General features: G+C 49.2%; 1 protein-coding gene across 1 annotated transcript; it reads right to left on the bottom strand.

The window, feature by feature from the left end:
• Nucleotides 1-14164: 14164 nt before the first annotated feature.
• LOC119112284 (innexin inx2) lies at nt 14165-24648 on the bottom strand. Its single transcript, XM_037236400.1, has 4 exons — nt 24561-24648; nt 22333-22465; nt 18004-18168; nt 14165-16584 (listed from the first exon to the last, which is right to left on the bottom strand). The coding sequence occupies exons 2-4, from the start codon at nt 22445-22447 to the stop codon at nt 15695-15697; spliced, it is 1170 nt and encodes a 389-aa protein (XP_037092295.1). The 5' UTR covers nt 22448-22465; nt 24561-24648; the 3' UTR covers nt 14165-15694.
• Nucleotides 24649-24729: the final 81 nt, after the last annotated feature.

The following is a 24729-nucleotide window of genomic DNA, read 5'->3' as shown; positions in this document are numbered from 1 at the left end:
AAGCTGGTCATCGTGGGTGACGAGCGCGCGCTCGAGCCCGACTGGCGGCCGGCCGTGTCGTTCGGGCAGGAGACGCTGTTCGCCGCCGTCGTGCGGTGCGTGCGTAACAGCGCGCTGGCGCTCAACTACCGGCGTGTGTTCGTCGTGGTGCCGGAGGGCGCCGAGCCGGGGCCGGGCGCTCTCGTGCCCGGCTGCCGCTTCCGCTGGCCGAGCGACCGCGCCGAGCTGGTGCGTCAGCTCAGCGACGGCCCGGAGCCCGACGGCGAGCCTCCAGGCTGAGCGACCCGGCCCGGCCCGCGCCACCGCTACCGCTGCCGCCGCCGCCGTCAGTCCGCCGGTGGAACGACGCTGGTGTGCGACGACGCGACGCGACGCTGGTGTGCGGGCGCGCGGGTGTGGCGCCGGTGCCGGCGGCCGCACGGTCCGGCCAGGGCCCGCCGACTACCGATGGTTGTGATGGGTGGAGCTTCGGCGCCGGCTGTGGGAACAGTGGGTCAGCTGCGCTGGTGGGCTGGGGTCTGTGTTATCGTTACAGGCAGCTCCTCTCAACCAAAACAGTTGTGATTTTATGTCGTGTTGTCGATAGAGGCTATTTGACTAAAAGTTGCACGGCTTGTCGCGTGCATTCCGTTCCACAAGCGTTGAAGGCGTTTTTGATTTCATATTCTAATCAGATCTTGAGCTTTAATCTGTTTGTGGCGCCGTGGTCAAATGTGGTTATTTAAGACCTCGCCGTGACAGGCGATGCTTGGTTGGCGGTCGCCGGACTTTATTTTGTGTGTATTGGGCCGTCGAGTGCGGCGGTGTTTGTCTTGACCCGCTGAGTCTTGAAACGCCAACGGGTCGTGATATGTGATATCAGTAGAACAGCATGTGATCTTGCCGGTGACAGATGAGCGCACTGCCGTGTCGATGCCGTTCGGGCGGCTGCTGCCGCGGCGTGAGGCGTTGGTCCCATCCGTCCGCATAGCGCAGCCGAACCACGGCGCAGCGGCTGATGTTTACACAGCCCTGGGTTTATCGGGGGTATATTTATAGCTGGAGAATTGCCGCCAGGGAGAGGCTGGCGGCTGTGAGGACGCCGCCTGAGGCTCCCAGCGCGCTGGTACCAAAGCCGCGGGACGGCGCCGATTTGGTGGGCGAGAGCCGAGCTGTTGGTTGTTGCCTAGCTGACTGTGGCGGCTTGGGATGGGCGTGGGGACCAGTAGGTGCGCTTTTGATGGTTTGTGTCCGCCGATGATGGCCGTTGCAGTCTCAGTTGCTTCGCCGCTGGTGTTTGATGGATTCGCCTCCGTTGTTCAGCGTTGTCAGTATTTAGCGATGTTTCGGTGTGCGTGCGGTGGTCGTTTCGGCACCGGCGCGATGTTTCTGTTATCCCGCGACTGGCTTGGTGACCTCCGGTGGACCTGACCTGAGCGTTGTCTCCGTGTGGTCACCCGTCTCGTCGCGCGTGCGCACTCCGACCTAGGTGACCTGTGTTGACCGTGCCGCGTGCTCAAAGCTCAGCCGGAGGGTTCCCCTCACACTAGTGCAGGTCAGGGAGTGGCCGTCTGTGACCAGCGTCTCAGTGTCGGAGCGGCCTGGGACGCCGTGTCAGCGGCTGTTGAGAGAGAGAGAGAGAGAGAGAGCGCGACTCCGGGGTGGTTTACCATCTGTTCGGCCTGCAGGGTCTATTGACCTCGGCACTAACGCAGTGGCGAGTGTGCGCGGTAGTCGGCTACCGCCCGCTTTTGTTGTGGCCCGTGCGCACAACCGTAACTTCTTGTTTGACGTACGCTGGTGATTGTCTCGTTTGAAAATAAACTTGGTTCTGCAGAACTGTGCTCGGCCCCTGCAGAGCCCAATCAAATCCGGGATGGACGTCGCTCTAGCTGGAATCGGATCTGGATCCGGCCCCGTTGGCTGTACAGCTGAATCGGTCTCGGGCTTTGATGCCTGTTCCCCGACTGACTTGACAACACAAACTGGCTCAACTCTGCTTTGGAAATGCCTCATAAAACGTTGAACACAATATCTGGGGCGTTCGAATGGTTGACTTGCTGCTGCACAAGTTGGTTTACCCAGCCACCATGTCATTTAATGCCAGGTGGCATTAAATGTCAAATGGAAATTAGAAAAAATATATGCCTAATCGCTGTGGATACCGAGAATGCGATTGAAATACTGGAGCTGTAAGGAATCTATCATCGCGACGCTTGTAAGGAATGCCGGTTTGTGAGCGACGATAGCATGGGTCAGGTTGTAGGCATTTACGATCTGTGGTACAAATCAAGGTTGAGGAGACCAAACTAAAGGCTGGAGGGGGAAACTTTATCTGAAAATCGCATTTTGAATGCAACGGCATGGAAAACATGGCTTCTATGGACGAAATTGAAGGGCAAAATGGTGGTTTTTAACAGTGGATGGGAACATATTTCCCAGAACCCACTACCGGCGGTTGCGCCCATTGGTCTGTTCGAGGTCACGACCAGGATTTCCTCAGGGGGGGGGGGGGGGGGAGCTCGGTGATAACGCATCACGCCGCTTTTGAACCTCCTGTCAGGAGTCATCTCTGGTGAAAAAATAATTCCAAGCCTGAGGTGGGCGCGCCCTCTCCTCGTAGATGCATGTCTGGGTCGGGCGAAGCATAACATTTTTTTCTACTTATTTGTGACTTAAGGTTAAATTGTCACCCATCTGCCATTGTTCACTTGGCCTTGGCGAACCGGAAACAAACCCCGGTCACGGGGAATAGTAATAGCACTTGACAGATCATTCACAGCGCGCGTGTAGGTATGGTTCATCTGTGTAGTTGCGTAGCTGTGTAGTTCAGTTGTGTAGAAGAGTAGTTCAGTTGTGCGGTTGTGTAGTTCAGTTGCCTAGTGGTGTAGTTCAGTTGAATACTTGTGTAATTGTGCGGTTATTTAGTTCACTTGCGACGCGTGGTTCACCAGTGCCTTTATAACCCACGACCTTCCTTGCTTGTGAGACCAAAACAAATTCCGCGATGGGTGAAACGTACAACCGGCCTTGAAATCGCGAGCTAGATAGCGTTGTAGCATGGTAATTTCTCAAGATGTACACGTTAAATTTTAGTACTAAATGCGACCGTTCAATATGTAGCATTCCATGCAATCCGCAACACCACATGGCATATGTCATGCCACCTTTCATGGCCCTCATGATGAACACACAAGGACGGAATTCGGTGCTGCTGCCCCAAAATATGACCTTAATTTGCTAGCGGGGTGAGGCACACGCACGTAGGTCTCGTATTTTGCAAAAAAATAGACTGGTAACGCGAGTACTACCCTGTTTCTTTCTCAAAATATAGAAAGGTTACCTTTCCTTTTGGGTTGCCTCACCTTTTCGGTTACCTTTCCTTTTCGATTTGCACGAGTTACAATGTTACATTCCTTGGTCGTTTAGGATTGCAGGTAGGCAACACAATTTTGTTTTCAAAAACATGCAGTGCTTCTTTAGGGTGTTTTTGGAGAAATATATCTGCATCTCACCAAACAACGTCCGAGCCTATATATATATATATATATATATATATATATATATATATATATATATATATATAAATGGGACTCTGGACAAAGCTCAAGATTGCACCGTCGATTTCTCACCAGACGGATTACCATCGCGGCTACCCAATGTCAATAGAATATGAGAGGAGCCGGTGCATAATTCACTTCTTTGGTAGCTGACCCGTCTTAACGCACTCCTCAGGGAAACATTATCTCCAGTGCTTCGGAGTTTTTACGAACACGTGCGCATGCCAAGCGATCTCGATCCGTTGCGAATATTCGCATGCGTACGATTTTTTACGAACTATCACGAACACGCATCGTGCATGTCATTTTTTGGTATGCATTTTTGTGTCCACGATTTTTTCTCGGTGAACAGATTTTTCGCAAGCAGTTTGGTATTTTATGCAACACTAGCATTTTCTTGCACAGTGTTGCGTAGGTACCCACATATTTCTGCCACGCAAACGTAGACCGTACGTAAATTTGCTAAGAACAGTGATCGGTTACTTTTATGCGAACACACCTTTATCATACGAACCATAGCCTTTGATTCCTAAAGCCGCTGCAAGGATCGATTTGCGCGAGTTGTTTTATAGTTACGTACCAAGGCCACATAACTATAATGTCATGGTAAAGTGCATCCATGTAGACGAATTTTGCAAGGTGTGACGAACTATAAGTTTTAATTTTCCCCACTAGATGGCAGACTTAACATTGCTAACCCTTTCGTTGCGTTCGGTTAAGCTGTGTTTATTGCTCACATTCTGCAACTGCCCCGTAACACGAATGTGTCGTGTGTTTCCTGCAATGGCCCATCTGGTCCGCTTCGATACACTCGGTTCTGCACATTTCGTCATCCAGCTAGCATTCAAGTCTTAGAAAAGGGTGTCCCTCATTCCGCAATGCTGTGAGCACAATGCCTCCCGGTGAATGCCGAGCGACCGATGTGCCTCAGCTGGTTGCAGGCGGGGCGCCCAACACGGCCGTACGGGGAGATCAAACGGCCTCCCGGGAGACTGACGCGACGCAGGGCCCGCCAACGCGGCCAGGTGTAGCCGGCCGACCGGACTTACTCACGGTCGTTAAAGATTTCGTTAATTTTTTTCGGGTGTTAATATTTTCATTTCCTCGTGTTCTGCACCATGTCCTGCTTTCCCCGTGCTACGCACCTCCTCCCGACCGCACAGAACCGGCCACTCATCCCTCCATGTCCCTGTTTTCCCTCCTTACCCATCGCCCCCTCCGCAGTGATCTGGTCGGGTCGAGTCGACAACAGGACCGCCGCCGCAGCCGCCGCTGCAGCCGCCACCCGGGCACCGCCGACACCGCCGGCGTCCCGCCAACGCTACCGTCCAACCGGCACGCGTGGCGCGACATCGACGCTACGCCACCGACCCGGCATGGCCGAGTGGACGAGCCATAGACCCAGCCGACCGCCGCCGACCCTGGGCGCCGAGGCGCCGCAGGCGCCGCCACCGCCACCGACGCCGCTGCCATCTAGCCGGCACGCTTGACACAGCACCGACTCTGGCACGCGCAGCATCACACCGACCGCAGGCGCGACACGGCACCGATTCGGCGCCGCTGACCTGGGCGACGTCCGTCATGGCAGTCGCCACTACCGTGGCCACCCCACCGGCGCACGTGACGGTGCTGTGACACCACAGCTGCGGCTGCGTCACATTTTAGGTCAAGCTAATGTGCGCTGTGTTATGTGGTAGATAACAAGGGTAGCCTGATGCCCTACGCCCTTAGCTGAAGTAAAGGGCGTAGGGTATTAGTCCACCTGCAGATAGATATATCTTGTATGCGTCCCTTGTATGTGTCTTGCTTGCGTATTTGATATATATATATATATATATATATATATATATATACTGTGATTGTGATTTATAATATATGTGATAATGATAATAAATGTGATTCAATATATATATATATATATATATATATATATATATATATATATATATATATATATTGTATGCGTAATTTGTATGTACCTTGTATGTGTACCTTGCATGCGTGTTTTGTATGCATCTGGTGCGCGTATCATGCATGTAATTCGTATGCGTGTGCTTAGGGAAAACGTAGCTCTAAACCAAGCTCGGTTAACATCCGTATAGTTTTTTTCTCATTTTGTCGGTTCAGTTTAGTTTACTTCAATTTCAGTGTGTATCAGTGTACCGAGTAGGCTCACCCGCGCACCGGCTCCGCGCAGAGCCGTGACGCCGTCCTTTGAGTGGGACTCGCGTAAAAAGCGCGCGCGGCTTAACACACTCGCTTGTTCCTTTTGTGGGACACCAACAAAGATGTGGATAGCACGTGACGCAGCCGATGACATCGGTGGACGTAGGCCCGCGTCTGCGTGGTTTGGGTAGGTATACGGACATTTGTCTCCCAGTTTCATATGCTGACTGTTCTCTGTATTGATTGCTACTGCTGCGTTCCACTGCTGCGTTCCTTATTATATGTGGTTTCCTTCGGTTGCTCTTGGTGTGTTCATACATTACGACATCTAGCCAATGGTCGCATCTAGGTCACCGAAGCTCTCCGGGCTCGTCATGCAGGGTTGGCAATTCAGAAACACTCACAGATGAGCATTTGGGCGGTCAGATCCGCGGAATGAGCCAGCCGCTGGTTGTCCGCGCTGTTGCTGATGATGCGCTCCCTGAAGTGATCCTCCGGCCCGGTCAGTCCATCTTTGATGTGTAAGGAGTCGCTGTCAAGTAAAGCTACATGCTCTCCCTTTCGCCATTTGGGTTTCGCCCCAGCCGCCCCCAGCAGCGCTCCAGCACCCCGACCAGTACCAGCTCCAGTACCCCGACCTGTCACTCTTTGCTGACCGTAACTGAGAAGCCGGCTGCACAAGAAGGATCCAATGAGGCCCCTGAAAGGGTTTTTTGCGCAAATGGAATACTAGATTTGGGGCTGAAGTCTGATGGCCTGCGTGTTGTCGCAATATGCAAGATCTGGTCAGGTCTGGTTAACCAATACAAATAGACGACTTTTGCTATTTTGTTCTGTGCTTAGCTGCAACATGGGGCAAGGTCAGTCTGAGACACATTGACTTAAACTCCTGGGTACGTGCTATCGAAAGACCCCCCCCCAACAAAAGTAGCGCTAGTGTGATGGTGAGCTCCGTCACACGCGCGGGGAAAAAGAACATGGTGTTCCTCTGCCCGGCACATGGACTAACCGTACGCAGAGATTTAAAAGATAAAAGACGCATGTATGTGACTATCAACGCGTTGATAGTCACATACATGCGTCTTTGCAATTATCAGCAGATAATTGCATTGTTGTAAGTTTTATAAAGTTATGTTTTCTAGGTGCTCACATGTTTCACGAATATCGGATACCATTCTACTGGTTATGGCCGCACTCCTATCATTCGACTCAATGCCTTCACCTGCGGGTCACGAAATGCGTGACAATAATGGACGCCAAAGTAGGATCGTACCATGACAAATCGACCAGTGGATAGCATGGAATCACCTTCAAATACGACAAAAACAATTCCGAGAGGTAACTTAACGACCAAAACACGATTCTGCAAGTTTTGGAACCGTACAGCGTACCAATAAGGAACCGGGAGCAGATGAAAATACGCGATGACGTCACAAACCCTATTTTTCAACTTGCTCTAGCGCAGATAGTTTGCGGGTGTAATGTTGGGGAAAACTGTATCTTAAGGCTAAATGCCTATCTTTTTCTCAAACACGGTTCGGTATAGCATCCAAGACCGAATGGACCATTTTGGTGGACTATCTTGATGGGACTATTGGTGGACATCTGGCATCTGGTGGACTATTTTGACCTTTATCCGCGTTTTTTTAAATAGCATGGTGCGTTTGATTTTTATTAGAACCTGTATTAATTACATACCATTTTACTGCAGTTCAGACATAAAAGGAATTCGATGGTATCTCTTCTAGATCGGTTGTAAATCGACTCTGCCCATTGGTGGATCACACACGAAGGCGTGTCATGAGCCGACCAGCCGGTATCGGATGACCGGGTGTGATCGTCTCATTCCACACGGTAACTGTGGCCATGACCTTGAAACCATTTATCCCGACCTCAAAAGCTGTCATTTCAATACTCGTTCCAAACTCTTAGTACAATGCCTGAGTGACATGCGTGTTAATCGACCTTACGTATCTCGTCCGTCACGAGTCGCGTCGAGGGCAACGTAGCGCGCTCCGGGTCCTCACAGCACATTAGCAACCACTGTATGAAGTTGAGCCGGAGCTCAACAGCAGGAACAACCAGACAACTGGTCTGAAGGTGCGTTATTTACTTTTTTCCTAATCCGGCTTTGGGTCGGGGCAAAGCCACCCTGTATACTAGCCCAGCGAGCGTGAAACCGCACACGCGGTATTCGACATACAGCAGGCATCTAATGCGACGCCGGCTCCGAGTAAACCACGCCGGGACCCAGCAGGTGGTCGGCGGGAGAAGATACTGACAGGACATCGGGGAAATGAAGGCCTGCATTTTGCTTCTTTTAGCAAGTGCGTCCCGGGACTGCTAATGAGAGAACCGGCTGAAATTAGCAGGAAAAGGACAGAAAAAATGTTGGAGCGGCTTGGCGGTATTACAGCCAGCGTGGTGCAAACCATTTGCCATCACAACACGAACAAGAGCCGTCAGCTTGTTAGCCCGCGCCCGGTCAGGGGTCTGAGACAACCGCGTCCGGCCGGGGGAAAGTTGACGTCCCTCTGGGATCCCCAACTTCCAGACGCCGTATGAGAAAAAGATTCCGCTGTAAAATTTTCGCCAAAGCGTGAAGAATACACACCAAAAATTTAGTTCTGGGTCAAATTTGAAGTCACCAGAGGTCACAAAAGGTGAAAAGGTCATTCTGATAGAAACAGTTAAAACCTTTGTTAACACGTCAAGGCGGTACGCCAAAGGGTAACGTTCAACGTCAAAAAGGATGACGGTCAAAGGGTACAGAAATGTGCCTTAAGTATGAGGGATGCCCATTCCGATCATATCTGTTCCCCCAGAAGGGTTAGGTCAGATCAGATGATCGTTCAAAATTGTTCTATCAGTGGCCTACAAAAGCGATACATTTTTCACAATGTGCTTTTGATTATGTTTATCTTATTAGATACTGTTGTAGGACAAAGTATTCCAGGCACAAAACACCATTTTAGACCGAATTTGACGTCATCCGAGGTCACCTTAGGTCAAATTTAAAACCGCCTAAATTAAAGCTTTAAAGCGATAGCGATAGGCGACTAGTACAGTGCTTTCCTGTTGTCAGAAATAGTGGCTGCACATTTACGGGTACTCGAGATCGCATAGCTCTTGTCTACATTATACATAACCCTTTCGAGCCTGGCAATGTATTCGTAACGAACTGAGAGTAGGAGTGCTAGCACACAAAATCATACGTCATCAGCTTTACGAACACGATAAATAGGTGGTTACACGCACACTTTAACGCGTCGCACCTCTTCATCTAGCCTCTCTACTGCTGACAACATAAGAAATTAACCATGAGTGCTATCACACGGCCTTGTACGTCCTCACGTAACCTATTGTGACCTTATTGTGCATAAGAATGATGTTGCAACATGTTTCCAATGAAGCATTTGAATTTTATGTCCAAAATTACCAAATAAAACTGCCTATTTTGAGTTCAGTATGTGTTTTGCGGAGGGCGTCCACAGAGGTAGGTCATGACCTGGCTCAAAGACATGTGCTCTGTGGTCATATGATGCTTGTGCATGTAAATTAATGCTCTTTTCCTCGCATACAAACACCAGACTACACAAAAATGCGTGCAAATTGGCCTTTCTTAGCACAAAGTAGCAAGCATTGACCTGAACTCAGGCCACTAACCTCGCCTGTTTTGAAAAATATGAAAGATGTAAACTGCAAGTATTATCGTGTTCTATTACTAAAGCAAGTTTGGACAATGGCAAATGCATTACAAAACAGCAATGTTCGGTAAAAGGATTTTAGAGGTTGGCCTCTGTCACGTGACCTAAGTTACCGATCTTAATAGATTAAAATTCAACTTTGCGCAAATGGTCGCAAGCGTTCGTTTTTGACCTGTGCTCGAAAAACCATGAGAGGGATTCAACTCCCCCAGCGGGCCGCGGATTAGCTTCAGTTCAGCTCAGTCCATTGCATTCACGGATTATTACAAGTGGCTTATTGTTTGATTCCGTGCAACTATAAAGGTAGCATGAATGCAATATGAAAACATGACAACAATGCGACCACATTCACATATTTTCAACCATCCAGTGGTTCACGCTGGGTGGTCACACTTCGTCGAAAAAAGGATTACTCAAGGCCTAAATCGTCAACGCATGTTATACAATGGCAAGAAAACATTGACAGCCCATCGGGGCCGTCTAAATCCTCTAACCTGGTAAGAAACTCACTGCGCGTGCGAAAGGTACCGATGGTCGGCGGCGGGAGCCTCCAGGATGCGGCCGCACAATACGAAAAAGCCCCGCGCGTCACCGACAGGCCGAGAGCTGGCGGATGAATGACGTCCACCGCCTCCGTCCGGGTGGCATGGGGTACGTGGTACGTGGGTTGAAGAGCTTCAAATGGTGGTGCGATCCGGTCAACGAGCGAGTGCGTCGGAGCCGGAGAATCTATGGACAGCAGCTCCGGATCAGCGCCACGATGGAGCTAAGCTACGGGAGTGTGAGCCCGAATCGTGGGATAATGATCTCGCGATTCATGACTGATTTACGATTCATGATTCCAAAGTTCCCTTAGAGCAGTTACACACACTAATATTTACGCATAGAGAAACTTATATCCGTTCATGTGAGAGCAGTTTTAGTCTAATTGTTACTACAAATGCTTAGCAAGCGGGGTGGGCGTGTTTCTCGCGTCCCGCCAGATGTCTGCGTGTGTTATTCGGGTACAATGATGGCAAAACTGGCAATTTGTTTACATCGCTTTGCACACAATAATTCAACACAATTCCTTATGTATTTCCAGGTTGTTGGCCAAGTTGACAACGGCACCGCACTCGTAAATGAATTGCTTGCTGTTGTAGATGACTGTTAAAACGCAACTACTCGAGAAGGTACGATGGAAGTTGGGTGCTGTCACGAAAGGTGTTACCGGGCGCTTGTCCATCGGCCACTGGCTTCACCGAAAATCATTATTTTATGGCACAGGACGCAGTCCATGGCTACCACTGTGAAAACCCTCTTGGGCGAGTTGCGACTGCACGATACACATCCACTCGCGCCATGCTTCAAAACGGCTAATGACCTGGTCGGCAAAATTATCTGTACCATCAGTGATAGTTGAACCCATTCAAAAGGTGCAGCGTACACACGCCAGGAAAAGATGCTATCCATGCTAAAGAGAAGTTTCCACCAAGTACAAACTAGTGCATTGCTTACATATTGTTATCGGTGGCCTGACCTGATATAAAACAAATGTAACTTTCTTATTATGTTTCAACACACTAAGGATTTGGGCCTTAAATGTGTATTGCACTTCCTCGTGGCCTTTCATTGGAAAGACCCATGTATCGAAGTGGAGAGCGGGGGGGGGGGGGGGGGGGCAACGTTAAACGTCTGACAGGATATATGAAAATCTGTAATACCCAGAAACGAATCAGATCCTGACGTCACATGACATGCTTCGCACCTGCACCGACCACATTGTTGGTTAGTGGACAGATAAGTTATAGAGGCAGTTTATGCTTTGCTCTACCGAGTAAAACACAGAGAGGTGAAACGTTGTGCGTTTCAATAATGGCTCATCTGTCATGCATATGCACGCACATTATCTTTTTGCTGATGATCCTGTAATTTGCTTTGGAATGCAAGCAGTTTGACATAACCGTTTCATTTTCATTCGTAAACGCGCTTCTTATCTATGTTTAAGATGATGAAATTCGCAAAACGGGACAATTCTTAAAATACAGGCTAAAAACACGAACGCTGAGGAAACCGCGCAGCTACAGTCGTCATCAATCCTGGGAAACATACACATTTGCAGCTACATCAATGAGCATAACTGCTCGGACATCCAAGTAATCCCGTGAGGGATGAACGCAGCGAGAAACATGAATCGTAACTACTGTGTTGTATAAAACTCTCAGCGCAGAACAAACAAACGTGGATTATAACAACTAAGTTGTTGACAACCTACAGCGCACAACAAGCAGCCGAGGATTTGATCTTGCTTGTTTTGCTTTTTTGTATGCACATCAACTGATATGAGCAAATGATCAGTGACATGACGTGCTATAAGCGACGACGTTGGAACTGGTGATGTGTATGATGATGTGATTGCATTTACCAGTGTGCCGGTCATCAGTCTGTGACAAATACATTATCGAGCGTCGAATGGACTATGTATGATGTAAACAATAGCCATGCGATCTTGAATACCTGTAAATATACAACATGTTTTTTCTAACATCAGTAAAGCATGATTCTGGACACATAGACCCGGTTAGCACTTAAAATTTTCGTCTGGACGGTTTATACATTTGACCTAGCATGACCTCAGGTGACCTCAAGGTCAGCCTCAAATGGTATTTTTGTGCCTGGAATCGCTTTGTCTCACAGTTTTACCTAATACAATAAACTTGGTCAGAAGTACGTTGCGAAAAGTGTATTGATCTTCTAACTACTTATGGACCAATCTTGAACCGTGACATTACCTGCCCTAATCTACGATTAAGAGTCCGATTGGAGGGCCCAAAGGTCCAAAAATGCCGGCCTTGGGTCGTATCCGAGGGCCCCGGCCCGCAGAGTCGGGTACCATGATACCAGTCAGAGGGCCTTGCGTGCTGATCAGTGCTCCCTGAGTCGATAAGGGCCCGTATGTCGGTCAGACACCACCAGCAATGCACGGTCGGCTCCGTGGCGGCATGGACCTGAAAGGCCGACTTCCCAAGCAGGGCAAAGATGGGACCAGCGATTTACATTGGTCGGGTCCCAGTGCCTATCAGAAACCCATAGCGCCTAACGAGGCCCTGTGTGGGCAAGGGGCCACGAGCCAACGAAAAGCAGTGTTCGAGGAGACCCACAGAGCCTTGAAAGGCCCACTGGATTCGATGACCAAGGGCCCCATTGGAGGGTCTAAAGTTACGAACGGTTAGTCAGAATCTTATTTAGGAGCCCCGCAAGCGGGAACAGGCCCCTAACAGTCAGAAGGCCCTTCGCGCCGATCAGGGACATCCTGAGTTGATATGGGTCTATACGCCGCTCAGGCACCATCAGCATCGCGCAGTCCGCTCCGTATCCGGGCGACGTTGACCACTTTAGAAGACACGGGGCGGTGGGCGTCGTGTGCGAGAATGACCGTCGTGAAATGACGGTTCCGAATGTCTTTCAAAATTAATTCGCATCGCTTAAAATTTGACTGGACGCATCTGTTTACAACACTCAGTCTGTTATCAGGAAAGATTAGCAGTTATAGTGACACGAAAAATAAAGATTCTTCCCTCACGTTTCCAGTTCCACCACCAGATTCCAGCAGCGCTTCGCGGTGCTGTGATAGCCAATCCGCAGTTTTATCATCGATCCAAAAATCGCATGCGTGAAATGCACGTCCGGACTACTGTCTAAATGTAACATGTGGTGTCTTAAGGCGTTCAAAGATGCTTATTTCAGAAAAGCATGGTTATTTTCATCCACCCGTTGGCCACGGCTCATTATTAGCCGCCGGGCCGACGCTGCGCGACCTATGGAGACTGCAACGCTGAGAGCCGAGGTCTTTGTTGCCAAGATTTGCGAATACGCGCGCTCCAATTTATGGTACATAATTTGTATCAGTTATCGATTCTGACTGAATGTTGAACTTTTCCAGACAACCATGGCTTGGACATGTTGATATAAATCGTCGACCTATTTCGATTAACAACCCACATTCACGGGGTCCCTTATATGTCTGTAGACCCCAAATAATAACTCTGACTAAGCTTCTGTGTTCAGTCGGACTAGAAATAGTCCACAGGGGCTTGCAAAATTAGAGTGCCAGCGACTTATTTCATGGGGTCGTTTAAAGCAGATGACCAAAGTTAAAGCAGTCCTTCAGCTTGACTAAAATTGACAGACTGTAAAATCCAGGCCGAATTGCTCTTGTGTTGGCTTCAGGCTTTTACCAGTAATAGAAGAAAAATAAAATATATCAATGAAAAAAATGTCTCTACTAAGAAGTTAGCCATTTCGGGCGATTTCTTTTTTGAGAGAAGGGGGCATTCGCTATCAAGGAGCCCTTTGTCAACCCTGTGTGCTCCCCTTACCAAGGCTTGGGGTGCGCGCCCAGCAGCGTTAAGCAGACGCAAAAATCTCGTTTTGATTTTTCCTCCCACGTGCAGCCTTGCCCGTCATCCCGTGACACAAAAACAAATAAGAATGAACACTTTCCACCAGATGCCGCGCTCATCATCCTCCATTCGGGAGAGCCATAACCACATGGCGTCGTTGCACGTTTTCAAGGAGTTGCACGTTTTCGTCGCTTTCAGTGATGTGACCTTTTGTGATGGCGGTATTACGCTGTCCGTGCATAAGGCTAAAAGGGCACCTCTGCTCGATGCATCGCTTAATGAGGTAGTCTAGTGGTGATGACACCATCGATGTCAGCGCGACGAGGTAGGCATTCCTCGTGTGGGCACTTAAGTTTACAGAATACGTTGGTATTTTGTATTTTCTATCACATCATTTTCTATCTCATCACTTTCTATCACATCATTTTCTATCACATTTTCGAACAAGGCTGTCTTTAAGAACATTTATCATGAAAGGCCATCCTTCGTGTTCTTGATCTTCCGCAACGACTTCGCAGAAAAGATTGCTTCATGATTTTGGGTACATCAATAGCCATACACTACCTTATAAACGACAGCAAACATGCAGAAGAGCAAAAGATGCACCATCTGAAGGAAGAACACAAAGCTATGTGATAAAGACAGCCATGAACAGGTGGTAAAGACAGCCGTGAACAAGTGGTTAAGACAGCCTGTGAACAGGTGGTAAAGACAGTCCGTGAACAGGTGGTAAAGACAGCCGTGAACAGGTGGTAAAGACAGCCGTGAACAGGTGGTAAAGACAGCCGTGAACAGGTGGCTAAAAACGGCCTTGAACAGTTGGTAAAGACAGTCGTGAACTGAAGGGGAAAGTCCCCTGAAATCTTCTCATATGTTTACTCAATAGCGACGTATTGAACATGTGTCACCGAGAAAAGTCCGATTTAATATTTCCACACCAGGTATCTGTAGGACGGTTTGCTTGCAGAACAACCGATGTGACAGTTGGAAACGACGTGAACATGATGAACAGCGTGACGAGATTTCGCATCAGATAAGCGTGCATTTATTTGGACAACTAACGGAATGATACAGCCACACTACGCACTAAAAAATGGACCACTGAACGCCGCTGATACTGACCTTAATACTCCGTGGTCCAACTCCGATGGAAACGCGACTGATGGTCAGTTACGTGTCTTTGTCGGTTCAACCACGTCAGTTTTGCAACACACGGCCTCCAGTAATGCGTGCCCTACGGTTTTTCTGCACGATAGTCACTTGCAGCCTAACGCACCCCAGATTAAGCTCGAAGGTGTCGAGATGGTGCGGTATCCGGAGTATTCGCCACTGGAAAACCCATCTCGAGACATCGCGCACACAAAACTGCACCCGTACTTCGTTTTATAGCACTTTAAGCTAAGCACGCACACGATGTGAAATCCCGTTTTGGATTAGACACTAGCGAATCTGCAGGGATTACGCCATATATCTGAGTATGTACGACGACGCGCCTGGCATCCAGCCGTTGCTTAAGCATAGATCATGCGATAAATTCGCGGTAATTGCACACGTCTACGAAAACCGAATGAAATTTGCTGTCTCATGCAAAAATTCGCAGAGCTAGTATAACGAGCCTAGTGGTTATATTATACACATCGCGTTGCGCAACTAGAGAGCTAAAAGTAAGCCATGCTCAGCAGCGCATGGTTGCCTTGCAGGCTATCATGCTTCAGTTCCTGTCACTTTTCCGACCGCGTCCTAAATATGTAATGTATGCTTCAGCTTTTGAGTGGTCTGAATGCCTCGCCTGAACTTGAAGCATACAATTGTAAACTTCATTCGCAAGGTGTGACCGTTCCGTTCTTGCACAGAAACGGTGAACCCCAGCCTACGCCTTCACAAAGCAGAGAGTACTAATCTAATCATCGCATTCCTTCATCCTGTTGCGTGACGTTTTTGTGAGCTTCATCGGACCTTCTTCATCCAAGGGGCCCTGGTCTTCATTTTCCAGGAGGCCGTTTGGACAATCACCGTTAGCTAGCTCTTTGAGCAGGAGCCTGAAGCCGGAGGCGTCCATGTTCCTGGCCATTAGGCTGAGCAGGAAAAAGTCTCCTATCTCAAGTGCGTTCACGCTCTTGCGGATGTCGGGGCTGAACTTGGAGCGGGCCTTGCTCTCCAGCATGGGCACGCGGACGCCACGGATCAGCATGAGCAAGACTCGGCCGACGAAGGCAACCACGGTCAGGACCGACAGGATGATAAGCCAAAACCACAACACCAGGTACACCTTCTCGTTCAGCACGTTCAGAGCGAGGACGCAGAGGGCGTCGATGGTCTGTCTTGAACCTGAGGTGCCGTATGGCCTCATCTCACACTTAGTCAGCTTAGGAAACGTGGATGTGAACGGACTTACCTCCTCTCCAGCATGCCTCAAGTACCTCACCGAAATAATTCCAAAGTCGAGGAACTTCCCGTTGAGAAAACGGTCGATCAAAAATATGGCGCTGACAACATTAGCGACGTTGAGAGCGTCGCAGACAACGAAGCGTACGAAGTAGCTCTGATGAGAGCCGAGTGTTTGACGCAGGTACACGGCCAGGGTGCGGACACGCGCCTTGAGCACGCCATGGTCCAGCACGGGCAGGCGCATGTCCTGGGTCATGGTCGCGATCCGGCCGCCCTCTGCCATTTTCCACAACCAGTGCGGCACGTAGAAGAGTACGCCGTGCAGCGCCAGCGTAAACGGCACCCACTGGTAGTATGTCTGGTAGTTGCGGTCATCAGCCGTGTGCGGCCCGATCCCGCCATCTGCCGGCGCGATGTGGCGGAGGCTTTAGCAGGCCGAGGCTACATGGTGCGCCGGCTCCACAAACGGACACAATACGGCGGCTAAGAGAACACAATACAGCGGCTAAGAGCACACAATACAGCGGCTAAGAGAACACGATACAGCGGTTAAGAGCACACAACACAGCGGCTAAGAGGACACAATACAGCGGCTAAGAGAACACAATACAGCGGCTAAGAGGAGACAGTACAGCGAGCTAAGAGGACACAATACAGCGGCTAAGAGGACACGACACAGCGGCTAAGAGGAGCAGATCGAGGAGGTGCACTCTCTGTTATCCCACGTTGGACACCGCTGATCGTCTGTCAACATCGGCACGCCATTTCATCACTTCAGGATATTTCGTCTCTCCGCACGCGACCGGAAGACTGGCATGCACATTACCGTCCCCTGGCATAACACCGCTGACCGTCTGCCTGTGTGCACGCCAGCATTGCAGTTACGTGAGAGAGAGAGAGAGAGAGAGAGAGAGAGAGAGAGAGAGAGAGAGATAGAGAAGAGAGAATGAGATAGAGAGAGAGAGAAGATAGAGAGAGAGAGAGAAGGAGAGAGAGAGAGAGAGAGAGATGAAGAGAGAGATAGAGAGAGAGAGAGAGAAGAGAGAGAGAGAGAGAGAGAGAGAGAGAGAGAGAGAGAGAGAGAGAGAGAGAGAGAGAGGAGAGGAAGAGAGAGAGAGAGAGAGAGAGAGAGAGAGAGAGAGAGAAGAAGAGAGAGAGAGAGAGAGAGAGAAGAGAGAGAGAGAGAGAGAGATAAGAGAGAGAGAGAAGAGAGAGAGAGAGAGAGAGAGAGAGAGAGAGAGAGAGAGAGAGAGAGAGAGAGAGAGGAGAAGAGAGAGAGAGAGGAGAGAGAGAGAGAGAGAGAGAGAGAGGAGAGAGAGGAGAGAGAGAGAGAGGAGAGAGAGAGAGAGAGAGAGAGAGAAGAGAGATAGAGAAGAGAGAGAGAGAGAGAGAGAGAGAGAGGAGAGAAGAGAGAGAGAGAGAGAGAAGAGAGAGAGAGAGAGAGAGAGAGAGAGAGAAGAGAGAGAGAGAGCGAGAGAATAGAGAGGAGAGAGAGAGAGAGAGGAGAGAGAGAGAGAGAGAGAGAGAGAGAGAAGAGAGAGAGAGAGAGAGAGATTGTCTGCCTATGTGGACGCGTGCACTGCAGTTGCGTGCGGAGAGACAAAATGTCACGAAGTGACCGGAAGAGGTTACCACGCTACCATTCACGTGCAGAACGACAAAACAACCCCATTGTGGCAGCCCTCTATAGGCTCCTCATGCGTAAGCCCGGTGGTGTTTACACTCATCAAAAGGCTCAATGCGCAAGCTGCCCAGAACGGCAACGGAGTTAGAGTGAGGGGGGTTGTCAGCTGAGAGTAACGTCGGCTTCTTTTGACACACCTGCATTGAACCGGTTCTTGGAATCTTTGGTCACGGTGTAAGTGGCTGTGACCCAGCAGTAGGTGTTCATCGCGTCCAAGGGCACTGACTCCGACCCACACTGAGAGCAGGCGCAGGAGACGGGATTTCCTATCATGCTGTAGGCTGTCACCAGGATGGAGAACCCTGCAGACAACGGGATCAGCCAGCTGATGCGCATGCCGCACGATCGTGAACGTCTTGTGTCCTGTAGCTCCCGCGAGCGCACGATCGTGAACTTCTTGTGTCCTGTAGCTCTCGCGAGCGCACGATCGTGAACGTCATGCGTCCTGTAGCTCCCGCGAGCGCACGAGCGTGAACGTCTTGTGTCCCGTAGCTCCCGCGAGCGCACGATTGTGAACGTCTTGTGTCCTGTAGTTCCTGCGAGCGCATTCGTGCGTACAGATCGTTGACATGAGGATGGACAGCGTAGAACCTCCATGCATCATAGCAAGTCCACCTCTAACTAGTCTTCGCAAGCACAAGCACATGTGCACGCATACAATACGCACACCCGTGGGCGCAATTGCGTCCTAGGCCTATTTCGGGCAAGCTACCCGTTAACCTATTTTTGGGCAGAGGGGATGCGGTGGGGGAGAGGATCTGCCCCTCCCCGAAATCTCAGAAAGTAGTGGCTGAATGCAAAAAAAAAACCTGCGTTCGACTCCTTTTGATGAAGTCCACATTCTTCAACAGACAAATGTCCCGAATGCCCAATAGCAAAGCCGGAGGATGGCAAAAGTTGGAATTGATCATTTCGTTTTTGTCACACACAGCTGCACGTCTTGAAGCCATTTTTGATGTGACTGACGCACATCGATAGGCGATGACTTAATGATTGATTTCTTATGTCAACATGTCAAAATTGAAAATACATGAGCCGACCGGGGAAATGCAGAGCGGTGTAACATAAAATGCTAAGAAGGCGATAAAATGCTTTATGCCTTGCTGTGTTGTCTGAAAAGCAGGCATACGCCACAATTTTGACACGCGAGCCTAGGACGTTGTTGGGGTTGTAAATTGGGAAGGGAGCAGTACACACTGTTACCGGCCGCCATGGCGCTATGGGCTGTAAATGAGTTACAGTGCAGAGTTGTGGCTCCTCCTATTCAGTTGGGAAGAAGACTCTAGCCCCACAAAAGATGTAGCCGTTTTAACCTGCTCAGCGCTCCTCCCACCCCCGCCCCACCCCAGACTCATCGCATTCTGTGAAAAGAGACTCCTGGTATAGCGTCTATATAGCGTGCACACCACAGCGCTCGGAGCATGGTCCAATACTGCGGCTGTGGCTGATGACCCACTGGCCATGGTCCCCGTGTACTTCAGTTTCCGCGTTTGGTCGTCAGGTCATTAAAGTTGTGCTTTGTCGACACGCAAAAAGTGCATAATAGTCAAGAAAACATTGTATGCTGCTTTGTCGTCTGTCGTCCCCTGTCAGCCCTTATTGGACGGACATTTTTCTCACGTCTCCGAACGACGTCGGTCTCAGTGCGCACCACGTTATCTCGAAACTAGGACAATCTAGGATTGAGATGCGAACGGTATCGGATAGCTCGCGCAAACTGCACCAGATTTTGTGATGGAACGTTGGTCCAAATGACCTTTGAAAAACAAACCAGGTCGAGGTGGAAGAATGTTGGAATTCTGAACTCTTTGATATGTTACAAACTACCGAAAATACACACGCACGCATACACACGCGCGCAAACGCGCGCGCGCGCGCGCGCGCGCGCCACACACACACACACACACACACACACACACACACACACACACACACACACACCCACACACAACACACACACACACACACACACACACACACACACACACACACACACACACACACACCACACACACACACACACACACACACACACACACACGCTCACGCATACGCATGCACACGCGGACACGCTCATGCATACGCATGCACACGCGGACGCGCACATGCGCATGCACACGCACACGCATGCTCAAGGGCACACACACACACCCGCACCCGCACCAGCACCCGCACCTCCACGTTCACAATCATGCTGCATGGTGGTTGTCAACATATTGAGCTCTATGTCATTGCGCTTATCAAGCGTTCTACGAGTATAATGATCCATAATATTAATGCGCTCGGGTGGGGGGAGGCAAATTGTTCCCCCAAGGTTGTTTCCAAAATGGATTCCAAATGACGCGGCGAAGCCGCGCCAAATTTTGCTTAGCTGTAGACAATTGAATAACGGATCGTCTGGCACCAACAATTTGGATGTACCTGTTAAGGTCACTGACCTATGGCACGTCAAAGTCAAAGGCCATGGTTCCTGCGAAGTCAATTTCTAGGGAATCGTTCAATCTAATCCAACGACGGAGTGTTAGACGGAGCCATGCATTTCGGAGACACTTTCTCAGGCACCACAAACATTGGATGAACAAATTACATTGGCCTAGGGTCAGGTATGAAGGTTAGACCAAGGTCAAAACCAACCTGTGTTATTACTCCAGGACTTGCTGTATGGGGCAGTTCCTGGCGCCCATTTGAAATTTATTGATAACAGGAATCACATTGTACACTTTCCATGGACTTACTCAATGCGGTCTTGTATGGTTTTGGCCACCACGACCTTCAAAACGTTAAAAGAGGTCACTGACTTGAAATGAGTATGCGACACTGTGCTTAGAGCAGTTATCTAGGTTCTGGGGGCCCTTTGAAGACCAACTTGGAAATTGACCTTGTTTGACCTTATTTGACCTGAAGTTCATAACCTAGGTACCACAAAATTTGACCCAGGTGAGCTTACGTACAGGTCAAAGTATCCTGTGAGTTCGGCGTTTCTAGCTTTCTTAATTTCTGAGATCTTGGGGGCATTAGGGGGGTATCGAAACAAATTGACCCCTACCCGAGCGAAGGGTGTCTAACTGGCCACCCGGACGCGTGTTAAGCAAATGAATAGAGTCCTCAAAAATGTGTGTTCAACGAAGAACACGTCATCTGGCGTCTGAACCCGAATGACAGCCAATATGGTCTAGACGAAGATTCCGACAATCCCGTGAAGTAGGACAGAAAGTACCATGAAATTTTCAAAGCATTTGAACAAATTTAAAAAAACTCAGCTACCGAAACAGATAAATACACGGAGATCGTGTTTCGAACTATCCCCAGGAAACAAAGGGATTTGCAAGCTTATCTGGGCGGGAGTCGGTGAATTGACATTGCGACCTATTCAGTACTTTCTTTGCCGTTGTAAGCTCATGACATCTCTTTTTTGTTTGGTGATGCACATTTATCCCTGTTTACAGGAAGCGTAAGACCATCAGCAGAGCACTCGGGAATTCGCTGCATTTAACTGCGTGCTTAACAGCAGTTGAGCTATCCACATTTTACATTTTAGACCAGACCGAATCTGTTTTTACCGATATCTTCTTGAGACCCTTGATCTGCTTCGTCGCCCCGTCGTGGTCTTAAGTTCTCTTCTCCGTCTTGGCCACTCCGGAAGACCATGTCGAGAGTGTTTTAGCTATCTCAGAGGCCCTTGGAACTGCCCGAAAGCCGCTGATCGTGTCGCTGCCAGTGACCAGTTCGATGACCAATTGCATGTAATAGAAACCCATGGCCGTCTCGGAGATCCTGTTGTTGCATCAGGACTCTCCAACCTCGTGGACTTTGTGGCGGAATGGAAGGATGGGTACATCGTTTTGCGGAATATTAGACACATCTATAAGGCTATGGCGAACATCACGGTGCACGCAAGCGATGTTAGCACTGAGCTCAGTGCTGGAGCGATACAAATACATAAAATGGCCTCTTTGCTTCTGCTTCTTGCTCAATGCTTCTATTGCTTCTTGCTTTTTTTACTTGTTTTGCCTTTTCGCTTCTTGATGCTTCTTTCTAAATATAATATCATTTGGATCATATTATTTGACAAGGGTTCAGAGGCGAAATTGTCACGTTATTGCAAATTCGAATGCGCATAGACGATCTGAAATGAATTGTATCTCACACGGTGTTAAAACAACGTGGTCACATTTGTGCTCAGCAGGAGTGTCAATGTGCCATAAATGACGCAGGACAATACCAAAACGCTATACTGCTGCGTACTCAAAGGCGAACACATTTAAGCTTCGATGGTGAATCCGAAGCAAACGTCGATAACAAGGCAGTCCGTGTGATTGCTGGCGCATAGGCACAGCGTAGTCAAACCGCAATCGTGTAAGACATGTGATTTATTTCAGCACGGTGTAACACAGTAGTGCGATTTCTAAAGCGTTTCTTCTGAGCTGTCAGTGACGCGCACATTGTCTTTCGTTCTCAGGACTCACCCCAAAACAGACGTGTCGTGAGCATATAATGGAGCTGGAAAACCGTGCTGTCGATCTTGACGCTACCTGGTCCTTTGCCCCGCATCAACTTTGCTATGTCACCGAGCGGGCCCATGCTGGCGCTGTTTGAGCTCTGAAAAGCACGCCACGGTTTTGTGATGCACATTTTGGGTTCAGCTGCATGTACTCAATTCATCATTTGCACCGATCATGTCGTACAATGTACACATGCACGCGCACGCACGCGCATACGTAAATACACATGTCTTTGTATATATATATATATATATATATATATATATATATATATATATATTCGGTTAAACATATGCACATTAGCTACAAATTTGCTCGACTCACTTCAACCCGGTCCTTATCGTATGTATTGGTTCGATCACCCACGTATTGAGCTGGCATTGTTGTATTACACCTATGTCTGTTTAACTTCGATGGCTCTCATTGCATTTCCGAAGTATGCGTCGAATTTTTACTTTGTGTCAGATGCCAAATACGGTGATGCAATAAAAATGCGTGTATAAGGAGGGACACTCCTCCCCCCTCCCCCCATCGGATGTTCTGATCTCGGCCGACCTCCTCTAGAATTTCATCAAGGGGATGCACGGCCACTCTGGCCGGGGACGCAGCCAGAGTCTCCATAAGTGAGGGCTAGCGTTGCAGTTAACGAATGATCCCTGCTGGTGGAAAGCCAGGAGAGAAGCCTTTTCCCTTCCCCCCCCCCCCCCCCCCACCCACCCCCACCACCAGAGAAGTACCCGTCCGATTGGCCCACGTTTTTGAAAGATAAATTTTCCTTATTTAGTTCAATTTCCTACTTTGAATTCCCCTAACAAAAAGTGGGACCCAGGCCCACTCCAGCGCTGATGTTTCAAGTCCCTAGCATTACTAATGCCGCATTTTATTTTGAGTTGTGCCTTCGTAGCTCTCCACCTGCAGTGTCAAGGAAGCATAGGCAGAAGTGAAGGACAAAAAATGTGATAATTATCAATGCGCATACCAGAAAAACTTTATCATTCCTGCTGGCACTTGCATCGTGAACACAGCTTCCTTGATAATTGTTTATGCCAGCAGTAGCCAATATCTGGATAAGGCGCAGGGTGTAAGGGCCGGCGGGCCTACATCGAGTAATAGTCGCCAGCATAACAGTATGCGCTGCATGTGTCAAACACGGCCTTATCTTCACCTCTTCAGTTTTCATTTACAAAATACAATTCAATTCACAGAAGTCAGCCATATGAGACCATGCCCTTGAAAAGCTTGTAAGGTAGCATACAGTTAAGTTCACTGGCAATCATTCACCGCCAGTGTTAGCCATTATTGCATAATGTAGAAGGTTCACAAACCGCCTAGAGTTTAATGCAAAAAAATATGGCCGCATAATTATAAGTACATTCAAGCCGAAACCAAGACACATTTTAATCGAAATGTGCAGCTTTCCTCTATAAAGGAAAAAACGTGAACGTGAGAGAGATGGTTCACGCAGTCAGCATCGAAACTTGGGATCGCACCTTTTGGAGTATAACACTTGAATGAATAAGCCATCTTTTGTCTTTCCACGTCTTGTTAGATCATATCTGTCCGATTTTATGGTCAAACCAGTCTTCCCGAAATCCTCCTGAGTAGCTAAGAATTTTAGCTTGAAGTAGCTCGTCCGGCGGGAGAAATCTCATTGAACTCTGCTTATCAATAGAGCATAAACATATTTCATTGGCCTTGCTTTTCCTAGCGTGTGTGTTTTGTACTGATAACAACAGACTTATTCGGAAAAAACGTTCTTGTGATGAAAGTCATGAAAGCTTGAAACACTCTTTTTTTAGAGAAATATATGCCGCTGACACTTTTCAGCCCATAGGTCGGCAATGTGCGGATCAAAGCAGCCCAAGAATGATACCCCGAGTCAATAACAGCTGACAACGCCCCTTCAGGGGCGGGGGCTTTTTGAGCAGTCAGCCAATGCCTTCACGGGGCTCGGTAAAGTAATCCCCCCTCTAGTGCCATGCTGGCAAACTACTATACGAGACTGCTACCTTTCTTTTAACCTGGCGGAGACCTGGATCAAGCAGCGGGATTGTGCAGCGCCTGAGGGCCAGATCATCAAACGCGCGGCGCTGCCTTCGTCTGCTCGACGCTCCAGAGAGCCCAACATCACCGCATGGCGCCCCGTCCGTCAGCCAGCGGATGCACCGCCCCAAACGAGACCAGGAACTCACTGTTGGGCGGTGAGACGACTCCGCGGCCCGGCCCAGACGAGTCGCAGCTCAACCTGCTTCCAACGCGGTCAGGCAAAGGATGACGCCGCGTCTGCGCCGGCCAGTTCCGTTAAGAGATAGGGGACCGTCTTGCAAACCGGGGCCTTGCCCGCGAGTTTCCAGTCCTGCG

This window comes from Pollicipes pollicipes, unplaced genomic scaffold (assembly GCF_011947565.3).
Source record: "Pollicipes pollicipes isolate AB1234 unplaced genomic scaffold, Ppol_2.1 Scaffold_2555;HRSCAF=2994_pilon_pilon_pilon, whole genome shotgun sequence".
NCBI lineage: Eukaryota > Metazoa > Arthropoda > Thecostraca > Pollicipedomorpha > Pollicipedidae > Pollicipes > Pollicipes pollicipes.
This window is presented reverse-complemented; position numbering and strand designations above follow the sequence as displayed.